The sequence below is a fragment of the Tympanuchus pallidicinctus genome, unplaced genomic scaffold (genome assembly GCF_026119805.1).
Source record: "Tympanuchus pallidicinctus isolate F22 unplaced genomic scaffold, pur_lepc_1.0 scaffold4, whole genome shotgun sequence".
Classification (NCBI taxonomy): domain Eukaryota; kingdom Metazoa; phylum Chordata; class Aves; order Galliformes; family Phasianidae; genus Tympanuchus; species Tympanuchus pallidicinctus.
Genome location: NW_026294758.1, coordinates 853449 through 873360, shown reverse-complemented (window position 1 = coordinate 873360; position 19912 = coordinate 853449). Strand labels below are relative to the sequence as shown.

The following is a 19912-nucleotide window of genomic DNA, read 5'->3' as shown; positions in this document are numbered from 1 at the left end:
AGCAAGAACCAGAACAGGTGACTCTGAGGTAGGTAGGATCTCCAGTATTGTATGCAAGTTGAGCACTTCCACCAGTGCTCTAGATCAGTCCTGCAAGTACAACTTGCATATTTTTCCATTAATATTCCAATCTTCACCAGAATTGAACTGGCCAGCTAAGCTTTGCGGGGTAAGATACCGGGGAACCAAGAGTCTTGCTCCAGCTTCTGCTGAAGATTTTCGCTGGCACTAACAGGTATAGCCAAGGTGGCAAGAAAATAGCCTTTTTTAGGAGAAAAGATGCCAACCACCCGAGTAAATGGGTAGGAGAATCCGAACAACAGCTTTGTTTATAGGCCTCTTGGATGAGACCTTCAATTATTTTCTTTGACAAAGACAGATGATCTTGCTCTGTCCAGTCCAGTAAGCAAGATCAAATTCATAGCTCAGTTTTACTAACATTTCTGGCACTTATGTATGGCGGATACAGCGGAAGGGAGATTGCAGTAAACAAAGGCATCAGCAGACTGGATTCCAGAGCTCGTACTTTATGACGACCTGAATACTTTGATCAGAGCTGTACTTTTTGCCAGGTGAAGAGGCTGGAAGGAAATTTTCAAGATTCACATCCACGGTTGGGCACTCTACTTGATGAGCTAGCTGAAGTACCTGTTGGACCCTGTGGTGCTGATACGCCTGCGTGCCCTTCACTGACACTCATCTCAGTATAAAGTCTTGTATTAAAATAGAAGATTTTCTTAGGGCTATGCAGAAAACCGTTCCAGCATCACAAGTGCAGTGGCTTCCCCTGCACAAGTACCATTACCCGTTATTAAGCCACTTCTCAGAAACACTAGACAGAATTCTACAAGCCTTGCAGAGGTTATTTCCACACGCAGACCTTGCATAAAAGAATCAAAAGAAAGAAAGTATAGATCAGGCATGTCCAACCTGTGACATGGGAGAGCTAGTAATCAGCCCTCAGATTTGTCTCAGAGGAATCTGAGAAGAAGCTGAAGTCCACTCCGATGCTCACGGCATGGGAAATAAGTAGGATGGAAGCCACGGTGCAATTAGAAAACCATGGCTTAATAGCTATCACAGAAACGTGGTGAGACAAATCACCCAAGTGCAACACTAAAATTGAGGGCTACAAGCTTTTTGGAAGAGGTAAGCAGGGAAGGAGGGGTGAAGGAGTTGCCGTTCTACGTTAAGAAATGGATAGATGGCAAAGAGCTGCCTCTGAAAAACAACCATGGACAAGTTGAGAGCTTGTGGGGTTAAAATTTAAGACCAGAACAATAAAGGGCATCTGGTGGTTGGTGTCTTCTACAGGCTCCTGATCAAGGGAAGCCTCTTGATGAGGCCTTCTCACATCGTCTACAAGAAGCATTGTGTTTGAAGTATCTCATCCAGTTGGGGCACCTCAACTGCCGCCTGGATGTCTGCTGGGAAAACAAGGCAGCAGGTTGTAAGCAATCCACAATCCTAGAGTGTACTCAGCATAACTTCCTGGTCCAGATATTACACAGACCAGCAGTGGGTGAAGTATTTCTGGATCTGGTCCTCACTGATGCAGGAGAGCTCATTAAAGAGGCTAAACCTGGAGGCAGAGTGGGCCATGAGGATCATAGAACAGCCTGGGTTGGAAGGGACCTCAAAGATGAGCTAATTCCAACCCAGCACAGGAAACCAACTGTTTCCTTGGCTGCATCAAAAGAGAGGTGGCCAGTAGAGCAAGGGAGGTTACTGTTCCCTTCTGCCCTCATGAGGCCCCATCTGGAGTAATGCATCCAGGCCCGTGGTCACCAGCACAAGAAAGACAAGGAAAGGTTGAAGGGACTTCAACACAAAACCTTGTTCTGTCTCCACCTGTATTTGCAAAGCACAAATGCTCCCAACATCTTGAGTTGTTTAACGTGGGTAACAATCTTATTGCTTTTTCAGACATTTACACACACACATCACCACCACTTCCACTGCCATAACCGGTATTATGACAGTCTCTGTCCTCCCCTCTCTTTGTGTCTCAGTAGCAACATGCTTAAAGCTGTCATTTCTTTCTAGTGCAAGCAGAGCTGAGTCGTGGATATTCCACTTACTCACAAGCAAAGGGATTAAACAGCAGACAAAAGCATCAAAATGAGAATCACTTCTGCTGGCCATACCACACTTCATAAGCAAGTACAGCTGGGCAGACAGTACCTATGTGCAATGCATGTCCTCTGCCTTTGCTGCAGTTGTGACAGGGATCCTTACTCTGCTTTCAAGCTTTTATGCTGGATTAAATCTGTGACTTCATGTCACTACCCTTTGCTTCTCACTACTGTAAAGCAAGAGGTAGGTGCAGATGGGTATGTATGTGGAAAATACCATCAACTCTAATCTGGTGATTTAGCCAGATACTCATAAATCTGCAGTCTTCATAATGCTTGCACTGTCTATTACAGCAAATACATAATTAATGGAGAGGTCAGAAAGATCCACCATCATGGAAGAAGAACAGTGGATTTTTTTTTTTTGTCCCTTCAGTTTGTTTCAAATTGTGAGCAGCTGTGTCCCATCACACAACCTCTGCTGAAAAATCCCCATGGTAGAGGCCTGGCTACAAGACTAGGCAGGGAGAGGAATCCAGCAGCACTAGTAATAGATTGTACACTCCGGTGTATATGTTCAAGTAAAGCACTTTTTTTCAGGATATTAAAGTGAGTTATAAACAAGACTTTCCAAGCTAAAAGACTTGTGATTTCTTAGTAATCCAGTTGAGTAACAGATAGATTTGGTTTTAGAAGCCCTTCAAATAAGCATGAGTGTCAGATCGGCTAATGAAACAGCTTAATCTTCTCCTGTGCCCCGTGTCCCTTGAGAGATATGTTCAATGGGTACCCTTGGCCGCCTCTTTGTACATTCACATTCCTCCTTTAGTGCCTGTCCTGGAGCCCCTGAGGTCGCCTGAAGCTCTTTCTCTTGACAAAGAGGACAGCAAGCTGTGAGACCTTTCTGGCGACAACTCAGACACGTCAGGACAAGCTGCCGGCAGTGCTGGCTGGAACAGAGTTTATACTGGTCCCACAGCGTCCCACAGTATCTGCATGCTGCAAGGAGGAAAAAAAAACCAAACACATTAAGACCCCCATTGCTCCATCTGACCCTTATGCAGAAAGTTTTCTGTGGCATCGGGAGGCTGAAATCCCATTTAAGTGGCTATGTACTGTCTCCCCACCCTTGTTTTATTTTCTAAAAACATACTTCATTTTTAAACTTCTGATTTTAATGTAAAAAAAGTCACCCTACCACAAGGAAAAAGCTGTTGCTTCCTCTAGTTCAGATCAGACATGATCAGACATATGACTGCAGTACAGCTTCCTAAAGGAAAGCTAAAGCCAGGTTTCCTCTGTTTTCTTGGCAAATGAGTACCTGGCAACTGAGAAGACAGCAACAGGTATTTCATTTGAAATAGCTGAAGAGTGACCACAGCCAGAAGACTAAGTGAAATTCTTAGTAACTTCAAGTAGAAATCACTGAAGAATCACTTCTGCAAGCTGCAGAAGGCTTCATCCAAGCATGGAAACAACTAAGTGCTACCACCTTCCCAGCACCCATCAGACTATGCTGATGTTCTCTGAGATCACTGGAATACAGACCAGCTGAACTGAGAACAGCACAACTCTAATGCTTCCATCACTTGGCCAACCGTAGTCTGATCATGTGGGAAACAAGCAGGTAACGACACTTCTGTTTGACACCTCCACTTAACAGCAGCTCTGCATGATGCTTCATTTTACTGCCCAGATTAAGAAACTGTTCAGAATCATAAAATCACAGAGTAAAACCACAGAGTTAATTATCATAATGAAAAGTGACCATACTGAGAGATCAAAGAGAATGAAGATGGAACACACAGACACGTCCGGTTCCCCATGTTCTAGACATCTCAGTGGAATCCACTGCAACAACTTCTCATCCTTCTGCACTTCTGTTATCCAGTCTTACCTGAGATGACATCTTCATTGGAACAAATGGCATAACGATCATCAAATACAAACAACTTTCCCCTGTAGAAGCCATCTGGAAATTCCTCCAAGTACTTATGAATTCCACCTTTTAGCTGGTAGACCTCTTTGCACACTGCCTGTTCAAAGCACAATAGCAGAAATGCTGAAGCAGACAGTAGCAGTGGGCCTATGCCAGAGTTCCAAAAGCAGATCTGAAGACATTAGGGGTTCACTGAAAATAAGCAGTTTCTCAGTGACCCTCAGATAGCACCACAAAAATCTAGTTGGTGCCACAGGGCAGCTCTCACAATGCTGGCTTGTTGACATAATTCAAAATGTATGCTTCATAGTGTACTCAAAAAAAAAAAACAAAGGAAAGAAGGCTGGAAACTATATTGGCTGAGGGAGCTTTGCTGCCCCACATGTCAAACACTTGAACCTCTGTAAACACTGCTCATTTTGGTTTTGTGTAGTGAGTTGTTGACAGAAACAGAACTTCTCAACATTCACAGTGGTGCAGCAGAGAAAGAATCAAGGTTTACACGTCTGGACAACACGCCTGTGCTCTGTTCTCTTGCTCTATACAGGAATGGGACCCAGGACAACAGTGGGATGGAAGGCACAAACAGAATAGTGCGGATCCAACTCCACTGCACTGGAAAAATCACTGACAAACTGACTTGCACCACAATGAAACACTCAAGCTGTGCTGCAACAAGATAGAGCTAGAAAGAGCTTGCAGAAACACTAAAGAATGCTCTCAAACTCTCCTAAAAGACCACTAAAATGGCCAAGGCACTTCTAAGTATATACCTTTTCTCAAGAAATAGGTTACTATTTTCACTCCTGCAACTGTAGCGCACTGTGCTGAGATGCAATGTAAGGCCTGCGTCCTGGACAGGCACCATGAAGCAGATGTGAGACAAACATTTCCCCACACTGAGCAGTTTATTTTTGTAAGCATTTTCCAGCAAAATAAATGACAGGCACCCTTGAAGCAGTCTCAACTCCTCAACCCTCCCACACTCAGAATGGTATCTCACCTTGCTCCGCAGGTAAGCAGAGCCTCTTTCACAACGAATGCCTCCTGTGCAGTACATCAGGACACGCTTGTTTTTGAACAGCTTCAGGTTTTCATCAATGTAGCTGGGAAAATAGCTGAACTTCCTGATATCTGGAGCTAGACAGCCCTGGAAGTGTCCCTGAAACAACATCATCTAGGTACGTGAATATGAACTCTCTTACATGGTAAGGTCTTGTGTCTCAGACTAGAGGAAATAACTAATTTTGGGTCAGATCAACCAGGTCACTGCACACACCCAACACTGCACCTACTCCAGGATGCTCCTCAACTGCGTTTATGCATCGAAATAGCTGTTAAAATCTTTAACAAAATTCTGTATATGTTTCTTCTCATTCAAGCATAAACGAGGAATTTAATCAGAACACAACTGTCACAGAGGGGATGAACTACTTGTGTAACAGTGCAGAAGAGCAGGAAAATGGAATACAAAAAGTGGGACAACCCCATTTGCGAGATATGGGACAAGGAAAATATCCTTACAAATTATACTAATTTTAGTTCACACTGTCCAATATCCTGTACTCATGTTCTACGAACCACTTTGTCTTTTCCACACTCCAAGATGTTTAAGCACCCTGCCAGGCAGGCTCCATTCTGGGGGTTCCACTGCCTGTATCTAACCATCACTGCGGAGCTGAGCTTGTCACACGTTCCAGTTAGTGTCATCAGTCCTCCCCAGCAAAGTTACATGCCCCAGGTGTGGACTGCTTCCCTGCAGCATCTGTAGCACACGGCAAGAAGCAAGCAAACACTTACTATTTTACTTTCATAGAAGTTCCTACAATCCAGCAAGATGGTATCACTTTGTCCTTGACTGGACTGAGACAGATAATGTTCTACTTCTCTGTGAAATTCCTGAGGGGTTAAATGGATTCCTTCAGAGTAAAGAGGAAGAAAAAAAAAAAAAAAAAAAACCACAAAGTTTTGAGAATCAGAACCACAATATAATATTATATATGATCTTCCTGATTCAGAGTCTCCTCGGATTTCCAACTAAAAGCTAAAACAGAAATTTTTCTGTGACAATCTAAAAAGTTATCATTTCAACTCATCCAGACAAGCTTATCCATGCTCAGTTTCCAATTACAGTACTTTCCAAAGAAACCAGTTATTTCTGTTCCACATGAGAGAAAAAGCAGCAGATACTTTCCTGTCTGTACGGTGTTTGTTACATCCCCCTAGCAACTCTTTGAACTCTAAAGAAATAAGAAAATATGTTTCCTTTCACTTGGCTCATCTTTCATTGCATTTAGATGTGCTGAAGCTTACAGAGAAGCAACATCTTACCTGAAATTCACCTCTGTTGATCAAAATGGAAAACTAATATAAGCGTAACCTGGATTTACAGTTCTTTGCTTTCAGGTTTCTCAGAACTCAGAACTCTCAATTTACTGGAATACAAAAAGCTTCATTCACTAAAACCCCTTTTATAAAAAAATATATATATATATAAAAAAAAAATTAAAAAAAGATATATAAAAAATAACCCTACAAGCAAATCATTAAGGTGATGGAAACCATTTCCACAAAATACTGTTAAACAGAAGTTAAAAAAAATAAAAAAATAAAAAAAGAGAAGTACAAACATGGTGTCAGAACGTGAAAAGCCTCCTACCCACCCTGTAAACTGCCTAGAAATGGGGAAAAAACGAACAAACACAAAAAAAACCCCTGCCAAAACGGCAGAAAAACACTGGAAAGAGGGGAAGTCACAGGAAGATGCTGCAGAAATTTGCCACCAACAAAAAATACTGGTGGAAAAAGAAGTCCAAACTTGCTCTGCTAATTGGTATTTTCAGTGCTCTGCACACTGTTACATGCATAGTAACACACTTTAGGACTGATCAGAGGAGCTTTATGAAATGAGAGGAAGTTTGGCCAGCAGCTGCCCCCTCTGCTCCCCTGTTGTCTGTGATGTGAGTGCAGAAACTCAAACAGTGCACCATTTCAGAAAAAAAAAGTACGGGGTGAGGAAAACAATCACTCCAGTGCTAACAAAGCCACGTATCCATGCCTGGGAGGGATGCTTTCCAAACAAATAACTGTTAATAAGGGCTCCCAAGAAAGGCTCCCTCAGTGGCTTGTTAAACTGCCACAATTGCAAGTAATCAAGCGGTGAATAAGAGAGAGATGGCTCTTGACACAGCCCACAGGGTGAAGTATCCAGTGTTATTGAAGCTCAGAAATGGAGAAATGCAGCAATCACCGACTGTTAGCTTTTGGTTCAAGGGAATGCTCTTGTTGAGTAACTTCTTAGCCAGACCTTTTAATCTTAAATATAAATCATTTTACCAACACATTACCATCTACATAAGCGTCCTTAGAGTAGACACCCAGCAAGTTACCTCTTACAGGTCTTAATCCATGCTAAACATTTACAGGAAGCAGAAAACAAACGTTGTTTGTGTCAGGAGCTGTCATGGATCTGATTCAGAAGCTCTTTCTGCTGTGCTGTGACAGACAGGAGTGTGGCTGCTAACTTTAACACAAAGAAGGGCAGATCAACAGTACCGAATGAGGAAAGATACATACACTCAAGAGTGAGCTCCTGCAGGATTCTAGCACTTTCTAGAAAAAAAAAAGATAAATGCAGGTCTTTGCATCCACAGCAAGAGAATCCACTGGATCCAAAGGACTACGTGCTAATGACAATAAAAGCACTGGAGCTCTTCACACCTATCAATTCTAAGCAGTCACAAGCACCTACAAAATAATCTGAATAAATGTACTCAGGAATTGAGCATCCTTCCTATGTCCTACACCTCATCTCAGTCTACACTGACTTTAGCAGGCGTTCAATGACACTCCCTGACGAAAGAATGAAGTTCTTACCTTCCCAAAACAAGGTAACTGCTTGATGTCCTTTGAACTGTTAGAATTTGCTACAAACAAAAGCTGTTAATTCTAGGCTCTCTGAAGCAGCCAAACACTCAGGAAACCAAAATCTGGGCTAGCAAATTCCCTATACCATGAATTTTGACTATTAGTAAGAAATCAATTTCTGTATTTTTTTTTTTTTCATGCATCCTGGCCACTAGGCAAAAGGAAGTGATTCTTTGTGCAGATACCTTATTCTCATTTACCTCTCACCTGGGTGAGATCCTCTTATTTTTCACAAAATCGACTTACCAGTTTCTTTGTAAGAGACTTCTTTAGGATCAATGCCCAGTGGTACAATTTCTTTGAATACTCCAACTCGAAGATCTGGGAAACAGTGAGCTCCTCCTGCACTACTCTAGGAAATAAAACACAGGAATAATGCATTACAGTTTCCAGGTGTGAAGATCAAAAATATCCACTTATTTTAATTTGTACATGGCACTAAAACTTGAAAATGTCTCAGTGGCTGAGAGAAAGAACATGCCAAAATCCGGAGGCCTAGGGTCAGCTAGGATCAGCTCCACCACCAGCAGTCAAGTCCCAGTGACCACCCAGCATGTGTGTCAGGCCCCATCTGGCAGGTGTCAGCAAGCAGTGGTAAGGCTGAGAAAACTGTTCTTTCTTAATTAGAAACAGCATTGCTAACACCTATGACGAGAAGGTCAGGGCCATGACCCAGCTTACTGACCCTGGCAGACATGGTAAATAAATAATCTCTTATTGTGACAGACCATTTTGATGCATCTGGGCCTGCAGATCTCTTCTGATCCTCTGACCCCCACAGCAAGCATGGGCATGCCTCCTGTCATATGCAAAGGGAACTGCAGTGGTTCAGTACTGAAAAAGACATGTGCAAGGTAAGCCAGGTGCAAGTCTTCAAAATTACAGACTGTTCCCCCTGCCATACTCAACCTTTGGAGGTCATGGCAAACGCTTTGTGGTAGGCAACCCTCTGCAGAGGACAGGATCAAAATGTAGGAATAAGCCTCAAATATGGTTTAGAAACATACAAACACACTGATGAAAGTGCAGCACTTTGCCAGTTCTCACAGAAATCAGTCTGCAGCAACTACAGTGGCCACTGAGTATTTTCACAGCCACAGGCCCAACACTCCCTCATTCGTTCCCATCTTCTTGGCACAGGAACTTGAAACACTCACTCACTTGACATGCAGAGCAACTAGGGCACAGAAAAGACCACTGTGGGCTAATGCATGAGTGCTGGTGCCTGGAGAGGTCATGCAGGACTGCAAACTTTTCCAATGTAAAATTCCACCTATATTTCGTTTTTGCAACTGCACAGTAACAGGTCAGGTTTGCCTCTGTGTTTCATACAAACTCAATACACAAAATGCTAAGTCTGAATCAGCACTGTAGTTCTATGTGGGATCTGAGTCACAAGTCTCACTAACACTTTTCAATAGTTATTTACGAGGAACAAAGTGGTACTCCCTGCAAGTAAAATTGTGTGGAAAAGAAAACAGTAGTAAAAAAACAAAGTAAAAAAACAAAAGCAGCTTTTCTCCCCCTCAGAAAAACAACATGCAGTGAAGGTTTAGCAAAAGCCCACCAAAAAGCCATATGGTGCACACAGCTGCCACTATCATCTGAAGACAGTAATCAGCATATATGTTCAGGCTTAAGTAGAGTTATGCACTAAGTGCAGTAAGGATGAAAAACTTGACTCTGCCCATACATGTATAGATATATTGCCTTTTTTCCCTACAAAACATCCAATTCACAGAATTGACACTGCACCTGTAAGGACAGCAAAGCCTGCACAACACCTGAAACAGCAGGTAAGGACCATGAGAATTCTTTGCATGGATTGTGATGCCCAGGTTTTGACATTCAAATGAGAGTAAATGCTTGCAGAACACAAGCATATTCCCTCCTTCACTTGTGTACAGCCCACAAGACTTTGCAACTGATGCCATCACTGCTTACATTTACTGCTACTGCTGTTTGTACCAGCAGATTTCTAAACAAAGTTTAGGAACATCTATCTTAGGTCAGCACAGAGAGAGCAGAACTACTACTGAGCCACTGAAGTATTGAGAGAAAAGAGTCTTGTGGACCAGCTGTTCTCGCATGCAAGTTGCGTGGAAGCTTGCACATTCCTCTCTGCTTCATGTCTGTACTTATTTGTAAACTCTCACCAAATACAGCTTAAGTTACAAAGGTTGATCAACAACTTGAACTTATGAACTTTGGACTTACTGCGCAGGCTTAATAGGCTAATTAATACTAAATTCTCCACCCTGAGCAGCATTAAGTTGGAGTTAATTATACTTGTGATGCATGATACAAAGGGGGAGGGATTATATATCAGGGAAAACACATGTTTGGCAGACAGGGAAGTCTAAAACCTCCAAGGACTTCAGACAAAGGAAAGGAAGAGGGATCACACAGTCAGGAGATAGGAATATAAAGGAGGCTGTTGACAATTTGAGACCTAAGGGAAATGCCCTTAGCGGACTCTCTCTTTATTTGAATGAAGAAAGCCAAAGACTCTCCTCTGTCTATTTTTTGGGGAAATAAAGAGAATTGAGCAAGCCTGTTTGAGCAGAATTTTTCCCATCAACTATACTATTAAGAACCAGCGTGCTCATTTCTTAAATATGTCCTGCATTAACAATGCCTATGCAGAAAACAAGTTTTTCATACCTTGAAATCATCTCGACACAAAATGTCTTTGAAGACAGGCTGAGCAAGCATAACTTCAATGTAGAGATTGGTAGCTACTTTGCTTCCACCAACTGTTCCATTAATTCCTTCTGAAGCAACTCGTACCTAGAAGGCAAGAGAAGAACAGGCCTATAGCTTAGTACCAGCAGAAATAGACTGTGGTGAAAATGAGCAAAATAAGATTCGGTGATGAAAAGCACAGAAGTAGGCTTGGAAAAGAGATTAATGAGGCAGGGAAGGAGACAAAGATGATTACAGTGAAGTTGAGTGGGAAAATAAAACACAGTAAACCAAAAACTGGAATGAAAAAAACAGTAACTGCTTTCAAGCTGTTTCAAAAGACTGACAGTCTTTTGACTGACAGTTTGAGCAATAAACAGAGAAATGACAACCGGTTAACTGGTAGGGTTCTTCCCAGGCAACCCTACGGGTTTGGGGAGGAGTGGCTGGAAAGCTGCCTGATGGGCTGCATATGAGCCAGCAGTGAGCCCAGGTGGCCAAGAAGGCCAATGGCATCCTGCCTTGGATCAGGAATGGAGCGGTGAGCAGGACTGGGGAACTCATCCTGCCCTGTACTTGACATTGGTGTGGCTTCACCTCGAGTGCTGGGTTCAGTTTTGGGCACCTCAGTACGGGAAGGACACTGAGGTGCTGCAGCAGGTCCAAGGAAGGGCAACAAGGCTGTGAAGGGCTTGGAGAATGTGGCCTATGAGGAGAGACTGAAGGAACTGGGGCTGTTTGGTGTGGGGAAGAGGAGGCTGAGGGGAGACCTGACTGCTCCCTGCCAATATCTGAAAGGTGCCCACAGCAGAGCAGGGCTGATCTCTGCTGACAGCTGACAGGACGAGGGGAAATGGCCTCAAGTTGCACCAGGGTAAGTTTAGGTTGGATATCAGGAGAAAGTTCTTTACAGCAAGGGTTGTTGAGCACTGCAATGGGCTGCCCAGGGAGGTGGCTGAGTCACCATCCCTGGCTGTGTTTAAAAACCGTTTGCATGTGGTGCTCAGGGACAGGATTTAGCAGAGGGCTGTCAGAGGTAGGGTAGCATGGTTGGGTTGTGGTTGGACTCGATGATCTTTAAGGTCTTTTCCAACCTGAGTGATTCTGTAATTAACAAGCAAATACTGCAGTCAGCATTCAAATTCCTACTGAAATTCTGCTTCAGGAAGAGTAGTGGGACTGTGCTCAACAACTCAGATAGCTGAAAGAAAAATGTGATAATGTACAATACAGCAGGCAACACTAAATGTCAGCATGAGTCATTTTACCTACACCACTGACACAAACGAAAACTTCTGAGGTGGAGTTAAAAAAAAAAGAAAAAAAAAAAAAGGCTGAATACAAGAGAGAAAAAAAAGCATTTGAAAAGGCAACTGCTGAACCAATTTGGAAAGGGGAAAAAAAAGAGGCACCTTCCTCCTCCCCTATCCAACCACCAGACAAGATACTGGGCCAAAGAAAAGAAGTCAGTACATCAGGACATTTCACCCCTAGACTCTGCAGATGTAGAATACGGAAGATGCCTTCTTTTCATTCCTTCTGAGCAAGGAAGGTTGGGTCTATAGAATGTAGAGCGCTGAGTCCATCCTGCTTTGAACAGCACCAGCTCTGAGAAAAACACTAGACAGGATGCAAATCTGTTAGCTCAGTTAGAATACCCTGAAAAATTCCTGTTCCCAGAAATAGAAAAAAAAATAGGAAGCACAGAAAGAAGAAAAATAGGATCTTTGGTAAGAAGATTAAAAACCCAATGCTTTGATGTTACAGTCCATCCTGCACAACAGCAAACACACTGTTCACACAATAATTTCTTTGCAGCTAAGACACAAGGAACTGACATGAACAATCACAATTAAAAAAAAAAAAAAAAAAATCCATACCAGGAAGTAAAGGACTAAAAATAAGAAAACAAACAAATAACACAGGAGACGTTAGACAGCAAAAAAGAAGAAAAAATAATATCTAAAGATGAGTAAACGGGGCAGATATTCACTGTAGACATCCAAACAAATTAAAAAGATATCTCTTTTACTGCCAGCAGCAGTAATGCACTTGAACCTACTATGGCCTATCTTAGGGCGCAGAGGCTGGTCTCCTACTATTGGCATAGAAAGAAAAGTCTTCAGGAAGACAAGTCAAATATCAAAGTAGTGGCCTGCTCTGAGTTACCCTCTCGGAAAAAGTCTACCTCCCTTGGGAACACCAGCTTTTGAGCCTAGAATTAGTCCTTGAAGGGAGTGTATAAACTGCAGGGGGAATGGCTGTTGGGGAGGGTGGACGGTGACAGGACAAGGGAGAATGGTTTTTAACTGAGACGGGGGAGGTTTAGGTTGGATTTTAGGAGGAAGTTTTTCCCCCAGAGGGTGGTGAGGCACTGGCACAGGTTGCCCAAGGAGGCTGTGGATGCCCCATCCCTGCAGGCATTCAAGGCCAGGCTGGATGTGGCTCTGGGCAGCCTGGGCTGCTGGTTGGTGACCCTGCTTACAGCTAGGCCTTTTCAATCCAGGCCATTTCTATGATTCTACAAAATTCCAATAAGTAATTAACACCTCTGGTTGCCGTGAGATGAAGCCAAATAGTCATTCTTGCTGTACATTTTTTAAGGGGAGGTAGACCACACAGGTTGTGAATGATGTTACATTGAGCTGAGGCATCTGTTTTGCCATCTTACCCTCAACAACAGGACATCTCTATTCTACTTCCTTATCTTCACTTGACCACAAGTTTCACAGCCTCCACATTTCGTACTTGAGCTTACATTTATGCAAGCCTCCTGTCCTTCAGCTCGTATCCGCTCACATTATGCGAAAGGCTGTTCTCACAACACGGAAAAGTTGTTCTCATGATTCAAAGTAAACAAAGATACCATGCAAGAACAAGCACTGCTATGGGGTGGTGTGACCAAAGCTGCCAGTAGTTGTTCTCTTCTCATTCTCAACAAGTCCAAATTACAGCTTGGTGCCATGACCCTAACCACTGCACCTGGTAGTGACACACTCAGCAGACCCCAATCTCTGTGTGCTGCACGTCCAGCTTGGCCTTCAGGGCATGCCGTGCTGCACTTGTGTTCTACATGATACTTTAGAGAGCCAGGATGCCTTTCTTAACAAAACTGTAACAGTCTAGCACCTTGCGGTGTAAAACACTTGCTGCCTTGCAAGCCACATCATTCTGGAGTAAACAAAGAGCATGCTTTTCTGTAAGGAATAGGACTGTTGCCTAAAACCTTACCTTGCCAGTGAGATGCAGATGCTGGCAGAGAGCCTTTTGCCAAGCACAGAGTTTCTCTGGATCCTTCACCTCACAGTAGCAGTAATACAGAAGTACTTCTCCCACCTTGCTGCCCAGAACATAGCAAAGATAAACAAACAGGAAAAGGATGTTAGAGTTGAAAGCACAAAAATCCATCATTAGCATCAACCTCTTAAAAAGCAGATGATTTTCTCCTTTTTTGTTGTTAAAGCATAAAAAAGACAGCAAAGCATAAAACTAGTGGGACACTGGAGCTTGCTTTTATGAAACAAAATTTTAGTCTTCCTGTGCTTCCTCCCTGAAAACATTTGCTAACAACTGTGCAAACTACCAAAAAGTGGTGACATAAATAAAGTCTCACTGTGAAGAGAGGGATATTTCTCTGTGCTAAGAGGGGGCTCATAAATGTCTGGTAAAGAGATGGTTAGATTTTTGAGTTGAACATATCAGTGCAACTCTATGCATTCTATTTGATAACTTGCAGGTCATGTATTTATGTTGACTAACAACAGAATCACAAATATACCAAAAAAACTGAATCTATTTTCAGATTCCTGTAACAAAATGGAAAGCAAGAGTTATATTTATATATTTATATTTCATATAAATCATATTTATACACAGAGCAAACTGTGCTGTTCTCCTTCTTCCTACTGCTGCTCTCCTTCACAAACCCCATATCTCAAATAGCACAGACCTGTTTTAGAAAGGCATACCACTCTGACAGCCTGCTTCCCCAGAGCTTCCATCGAAAAAGGAAGTATCATTTCAGCATCAGGAATCATGTTTCACATGGGATTCAAGAGAGTTCAAATAAATCAAATGACTCCTGGAGAGAGTCCTGATTCAAGGAAGCAGGAAAGAAGGAATGGGGTGCCCAGGGAGGTGCTGGAGTCACCAACCCTGGAGGTGAGGAATGTTTGGATTTTGTGTTGAGGGACATGGTTTAGTGAGAACTACTAGTGACAGGTGGATGGTTGGACTGCATGATCTTGAAGGTCTTTTCCAACCTTGGTGATTCTGTAATTCTCTGAAGGCCCCTGAGAGCCTTGAGAGCTGCCAGCAAACTTTCTGCAGGATGGGCATAAAAAAATCATAGAGTGGAAGTGCCCAGGTTGGAAGAGATCTTGAGGATCATGAATCTCCAACCCTCCCTGCCACAGGCAGGGCCACCAACCTCCACATTTCATAGCAGCCCAGGCTGTCCAGGGCCCCATCCAACCTGGCCTTGAACACCTCCAGGAAAGGAGCATCCACAGCCTCTCTGGGCAGCTGTTCCAGCACCTCACCACTCGCTCTGTCAAAAACTTCCCCCTGACATCCAACTGAAATCTCCCCTCCCTCAACTTCAAACCATTTCCCCTTGTCCTGCTGTTATCTCCCCTTTCCAAGAGCTGACTCCCCTCCTGTTTGTAGGCTCCCTTTAGGTCCTGAAGGCTGCAATGAGGTCACCCCGCAGCCTTCTTGTCTCCAGGCTGAACAAACCCAGAGTCCCTCAACCCATCTTTATAGGAAAGGTGCTGCAGCCCCGATCATTTTGTGGCCTCCTCTGGAGAGCCATCAGTCCCATAAAAAGGCAGTACCGCCAGATGTCTGGCCTTACCTGGTCAGCTCCTCACGGTGGAGGCCGCTGGTGTCGGGCAGCGCCTCGCAGAGCTCTCCGCAATCCCGTCCTCCCACCCGCTCAGCGGACACCGCCCTGCCGGCGGTCCCGGGCCCGGTCGCCTGCCGTTCGATGTCCCCGCCATGCTGCGTACCTACGTGCCGGTGGATGCCGCGGCGCTCGCGAAACGTCTGCCGGCAGCACCTCCACCACACGGCCGCTCCGCCACCCGGACAGGCGGCCGGCACCTCTTTCGCCTTGACAAACAGGGAGAACGCCTGCAAGACAGCCGGCCGTTACCACGGGCAGTAGTGGCGCGTCGCCCCGTGCCCGCCTCCTATGTACCTTTTTCCGGGCGGAGGCGCGTTGCTTTCTAGCGGCGGCCGCCTGAGGCCCAGCACCACCCCGCGGAACAGCCCCCAGTCCGGGCTGCGCCTCGCCCGGCGCCATCTCCCGCCGCTGACCCCACCCCGGAAGTGCTGCCCGACAGAAAGCGGAACCGGAAGTGGAGGCCAAGCCGCCGGAAGCGGGCGGGGAAGGAGCGCGGTCGTCTTAGTCCCGCGCGGCGCGGAGCGGCGCGGCCCGGTTTGGTTCGCTTTTCGCTTCTTGCTTCTTGCTCGGTGCCATGTCGCGGCGGCGGCACAGCGACGATAGTGATGACAGCGATGGTGAGTGCTGGTGAGCGCTGGCTGATCCCGCGCTTCTCCCTGCCTAGCCCTGAGCGGGCACGGGCTGGGGTGGGGGGACGGGGCGGGTGGGCGGCTGATGAGCGGCGGGCGGTAACGATGTGCTCGGTGTGTCGGAGCAGGACAGCCTCACAAGCGGCGGAGGACGTCGGAGCCGTCGGAGATCGAGGAGAGACTCGAGTCGCTCATCTGCAGAGTAGGGGAGAAGGTAGGAGTGGCGGCCGCGTGGTGGCGGGGCGGAAAACGCCCGGCTCGGGGTTGATGCTGGAGCAGCCGTCGGCCGCAGTGCTGTGTACTGTGGGCGCTGCGGGATCCCCAGGAGAGGCCGCTGCGTTGTGCGCCGTCTGCGCTTCCCGAACGGCTGGGATGGTCCCAGAGCTGGGGATTCGGCTCGTCCGAAGCCCCGCCGGGAGGAGGGGGGGATCGGATGGCAGAGATCGTTCGCCCTAAAGGGAGCTGCGGGGAGAGCTGAGCTCAGCACAGGCTGACGTGGGCGATGCTCTTACCCTGTGGTTTCTCTGTCAGGCTTCATGTTGTCTGGTTGAGGTTGGATTATTTTCTTTTTGTCTTTTTTTCTTTTGCCTTCTGTAGAGTAACTCATCCCTGGAGAGCAACTTGGAGGGCCTAGCTGGTGTATTGGAAGCTGATCTACCAAATTACAAAAGCAAGATACTAAGAATTCTGTGTACTGTGTATGTATGCAGAAGAACGGGGGGGGACTGAGGGGTGCTCGCTTTCTTTGTGTTGGGTGTGTAAGTTGAAGTGTTTAAGGCAACCTGAGCATCTGTGGTGGCTTTTAGTCCTTGGCTGCTGTTACCATATCAAATTGGCTTCCCTACAAGCAGAAGAAATAGGAGGAATGAACTCATTGAGTTCTGAGTGTAACTTAAGGAAGATATTCCCTTGCAGTACGTTAACATGAACTGTATGTAGGGCTTCAAGCAGAAGAACTGCTGTTCTGTATTGCTCCCCAGCAGCAACAAAAGCAGAATGCTGGGTAGCACCCTGCTTCCTGAAGAAATGAAGGCACTGAAGCTGTAGGCTGCCAATATCTACTGCCCTGATGCCTTCCTATGGCCTACTTCTCTGCTGTGGCCATGTGGTACTCTGATTAATGAGCCTGTTCTTGGGAACACAGGGGTGCTGCTGGCAGTGCTCTATTCATTCCCTAATGAGCAACAGGAGCAGAGGAGCCTTATGTGAGGATGGGCTTGTGGAGGGGGCTGTCTCAGGGCATGAGAGCAGTGTGAAGGAAGCAGAGAGGGAAAATTTTCCAGCAGCTGGTGTTATAGCATTGTACGTGTTTTAAATATGCTTGCTAGGAATGTGTCTTGATATAATAATGTCATTTTTTCCTGTAGCAGTGAGATGTATTTGCAAATATGGAGTTAATCTACAGATGTACAAAAGAGGTTGAGGAAAGCTGTTTACAGTAGGACCCAGCATTTTCTTCTCTTTTCCCCTGTCATGTCCCTAAATCAATTGTTTTGGCTCGAGAAGCTTAGGATCCAACTTAACAGTGTAAAATGTGTAGATCTTGTGCAGTCTTAATATTTACATCTAAATTATGAATCTAAAAGAATATTTTAAGTCTTTGAATAAATTCTATTACATTGCTTGGCCAGACCTCCAGAGGACTTCAAAATTGGAGATAAATAAAAAGCAAATAACTTAAATGTAGTTGCAAGTGACATCTGCTTTCCTAAAAAAAAAAAAAGAAAAAAGAAAAAGTTGAAAGTATTAACCACAGGACAGAACAACGTCATGTTAACACTTTCTGTTACTTCCACATGAAACAAGTTTAAATTATTATAAGCAAGTTCTGAGCTGCTATGCTGTTGCCATTTGGCTTATGATGAATAAGTGCTAACACCGTGTTTCTCTTTCTGTGTCAGTGCACGTCTGTTACCAGAAAAGCTTACTGTTTACACAACACTAGTTGGGTTGCTGAATGCCAGGAACTACAACTTTGGTGGGGAATTTGTAGAAGCCATGATTCGTCAGCTTAAAGAATGTCTGAAAGTCAATATGTACAATGAAGCTGTGCATTTAGTAAGTGTCTCTTTGTGTTAGATGTTTTTCTCACCTTTTTTCTCTCCTCCCTTTCACCTTTCTTAATTCCATGAGAGCTTGGCCTTACTACATGTATTACAGTCTTCACATTTCATCAGTGTATGGTGTTGTATAGATATACTAAGAGAAAAGATGTTACGTGTGGAGTATTTCCTTCCCAAGGGGAGAAGAATCATGTCACAGTTGCAAATCGTGTTCCAAATGTGTACTTCCACAGTTGCAAATTAACTTGCAGCCAAGGGAAGTCATTCTACCCTTGCCAGCCTTTTCTGCAGCAAAATATAAAAAGTGAACGAAACTCATGCTTTACTTTGTTGTTTTGTAAACGTTGCTCTTTTGGCTCCCATGGGAGGTAAGAAAGAAAAAAAAAAAAAAGTCTCAGTCTTAAAGCAGTGCTTCATGGCTGCTACCAGGCCTGTGTTATCTGTCTCCCAAAGAGGGTCGGCATCAAGCAGGCAGTTGCTAGTGCTTTCTCTGAAACCACTTGCTGAGCTCTCACTGAGAGCTCTCACTTTGGAGGTTTCATAAGTGAGAAGTCCAGTTGCAAGCTATCCTGCTTCGTTTGAAGCCCATAGGTGAAAATTAAATTTCTAGTATATCAGTGCAGCTTGTCAAGAGACTGCTGTTTGGCAGTGGGACTTCTTTGGGAATAGAATTCTCATCACACTATTGAAGGCACTGTCCTTTGTCTTCAGCTTCACGTTTGCTGGTTGTGCTCACTCACAAACAACCTGTGAGACAATGACAATTAAGAGAGTGGCAGAGGAAGGCTGTTCTCAGCTCTGTCAGAGGCACGTCAAAGGCTGTTCTTTGCAATTAATATTGGGAAAGTGCTCTTTGAGCACTGCACTGTGCTTAGCTCAAGCTTTCTTTCCCAAGGCTTCTTCCCAGTGGTAGGTCTTCATGAAAAAATGCCTTTTTTTGGTGTATTTTGCTGTGTTGATTGTTTTTTTATTTTTTTTAGACTTGTGTGTGTGTGAGTGTGAGTGTGTGTGTGTGAGAGAGAGAGAGAGGACACCCTTAAGAAAAACTAAGCCTTAAAAAAAAAAAAAAAAAAAAAATGAGATTGTTGTTGTTAGAATTTAATTGTTTCTTGAGATTGCTGCAATAGCTGAGTTACATCAAAACAGGGTACAACCAAATCAAAAGATTGATGAGGGAGGAAGGAGGAGAAGGAAGCACTTCCAGTATAACGTGTACCACTGCGGTACTCCAGTTATTTTCTACTTAAGTTGTCATTTATGTCAGTCTGGATTTCTTGTTAGTATGCCTCCAGATCAATGATGTATTCCTGCCAGGATGAATGTTTTCATTGCAAAGGCTGATTCCTCCTAGTCATTGTCACCTTTCTGAGACCTGACGACGCAGTCACCTTTAGCACAGGCTTTCTCTCTGTAGCTATCTGTATTTATGAACAGTTAACTATAGAAATTTATCTTGTCTGAAAGACTCTAAATGGTGTATAGATTCAACCCTGCCATTTCTGTCTCACCTCTGCACTCATGAAGAAACCGATCAATCTATCTTCATCATTTAAGAAGGCTTTTATTATTTTTCTTTTTTACACTTCTGTAATTTTAGTGGTCTTTTTCCACTTGGGGGAGAGAAAATGTGGTTGTTGATGTTCTGTGTTCTGTAACATGTTTGAATGCTTTTAAATGCATCCTGGTGT

General features: G+C 44.4%; 2 protein-coding genes across 3 annotated transcripts in view; one reads left to right on the top strand and one right to left on the bottom strand.

Annotated features, from left to right (window-relative positions):
- Positions 1-1193: 1193 nt before the first annotated feature.
- Positions 1194-15965, bottom strand: TSTD2 (thiosulfate sulfurtransferase like domain containing 2). Its single transcript, XM_052701467.1, has 9 exons — positions 15827-15965; positions 15482-15759; positions 13858-13966; positions 10606-10731; positions 8188-8293; positions 5815-5933; positions 5018-5176; positions 3973-4111; positions 1194-3074 (listed from the first exon to the last, which is right to left on the bottom strand). Exons 1-9 carry the CDS (start codon positions 15929-15931, stop codon positions 2815-2817), a joined length of 1401 nt encoding a protein of 466 aa, XP_052557427.1. The 5' UTR covers positions 15932-15965; the 3' UTR covers positions 1194-2814.
- Positions 15966-15989: 24 nt separating this feature from the next.
- Positions 15990-19912, top strand: part of NCBP1 (nuclear cap binding protein subunit 1) — a 32293-nt gene continuing 28370 nt past the window's right edge. For both annotated transcript variants that reach the window (XM_052701443.1, XM_052701441.1), the window contains exons 1-4: positions 15990-16149; positions 16290-16375; positions 16759-16859; positions 18063-18219. In XM_052701443.1, coding sequence (XP_052557403.1) covers positions 16107-16149; positions 16290-16375; positions 16759-16859; positions 18063-18219 — 387 coding nt within the window. In that variant the 5' untranslated portion in view covers positions 15990-16106. The remainder of the gene's footprint in view (positions 16150-16289; positions 16376-16758; positions 16860-18062; positions 18220-19912) is intronic.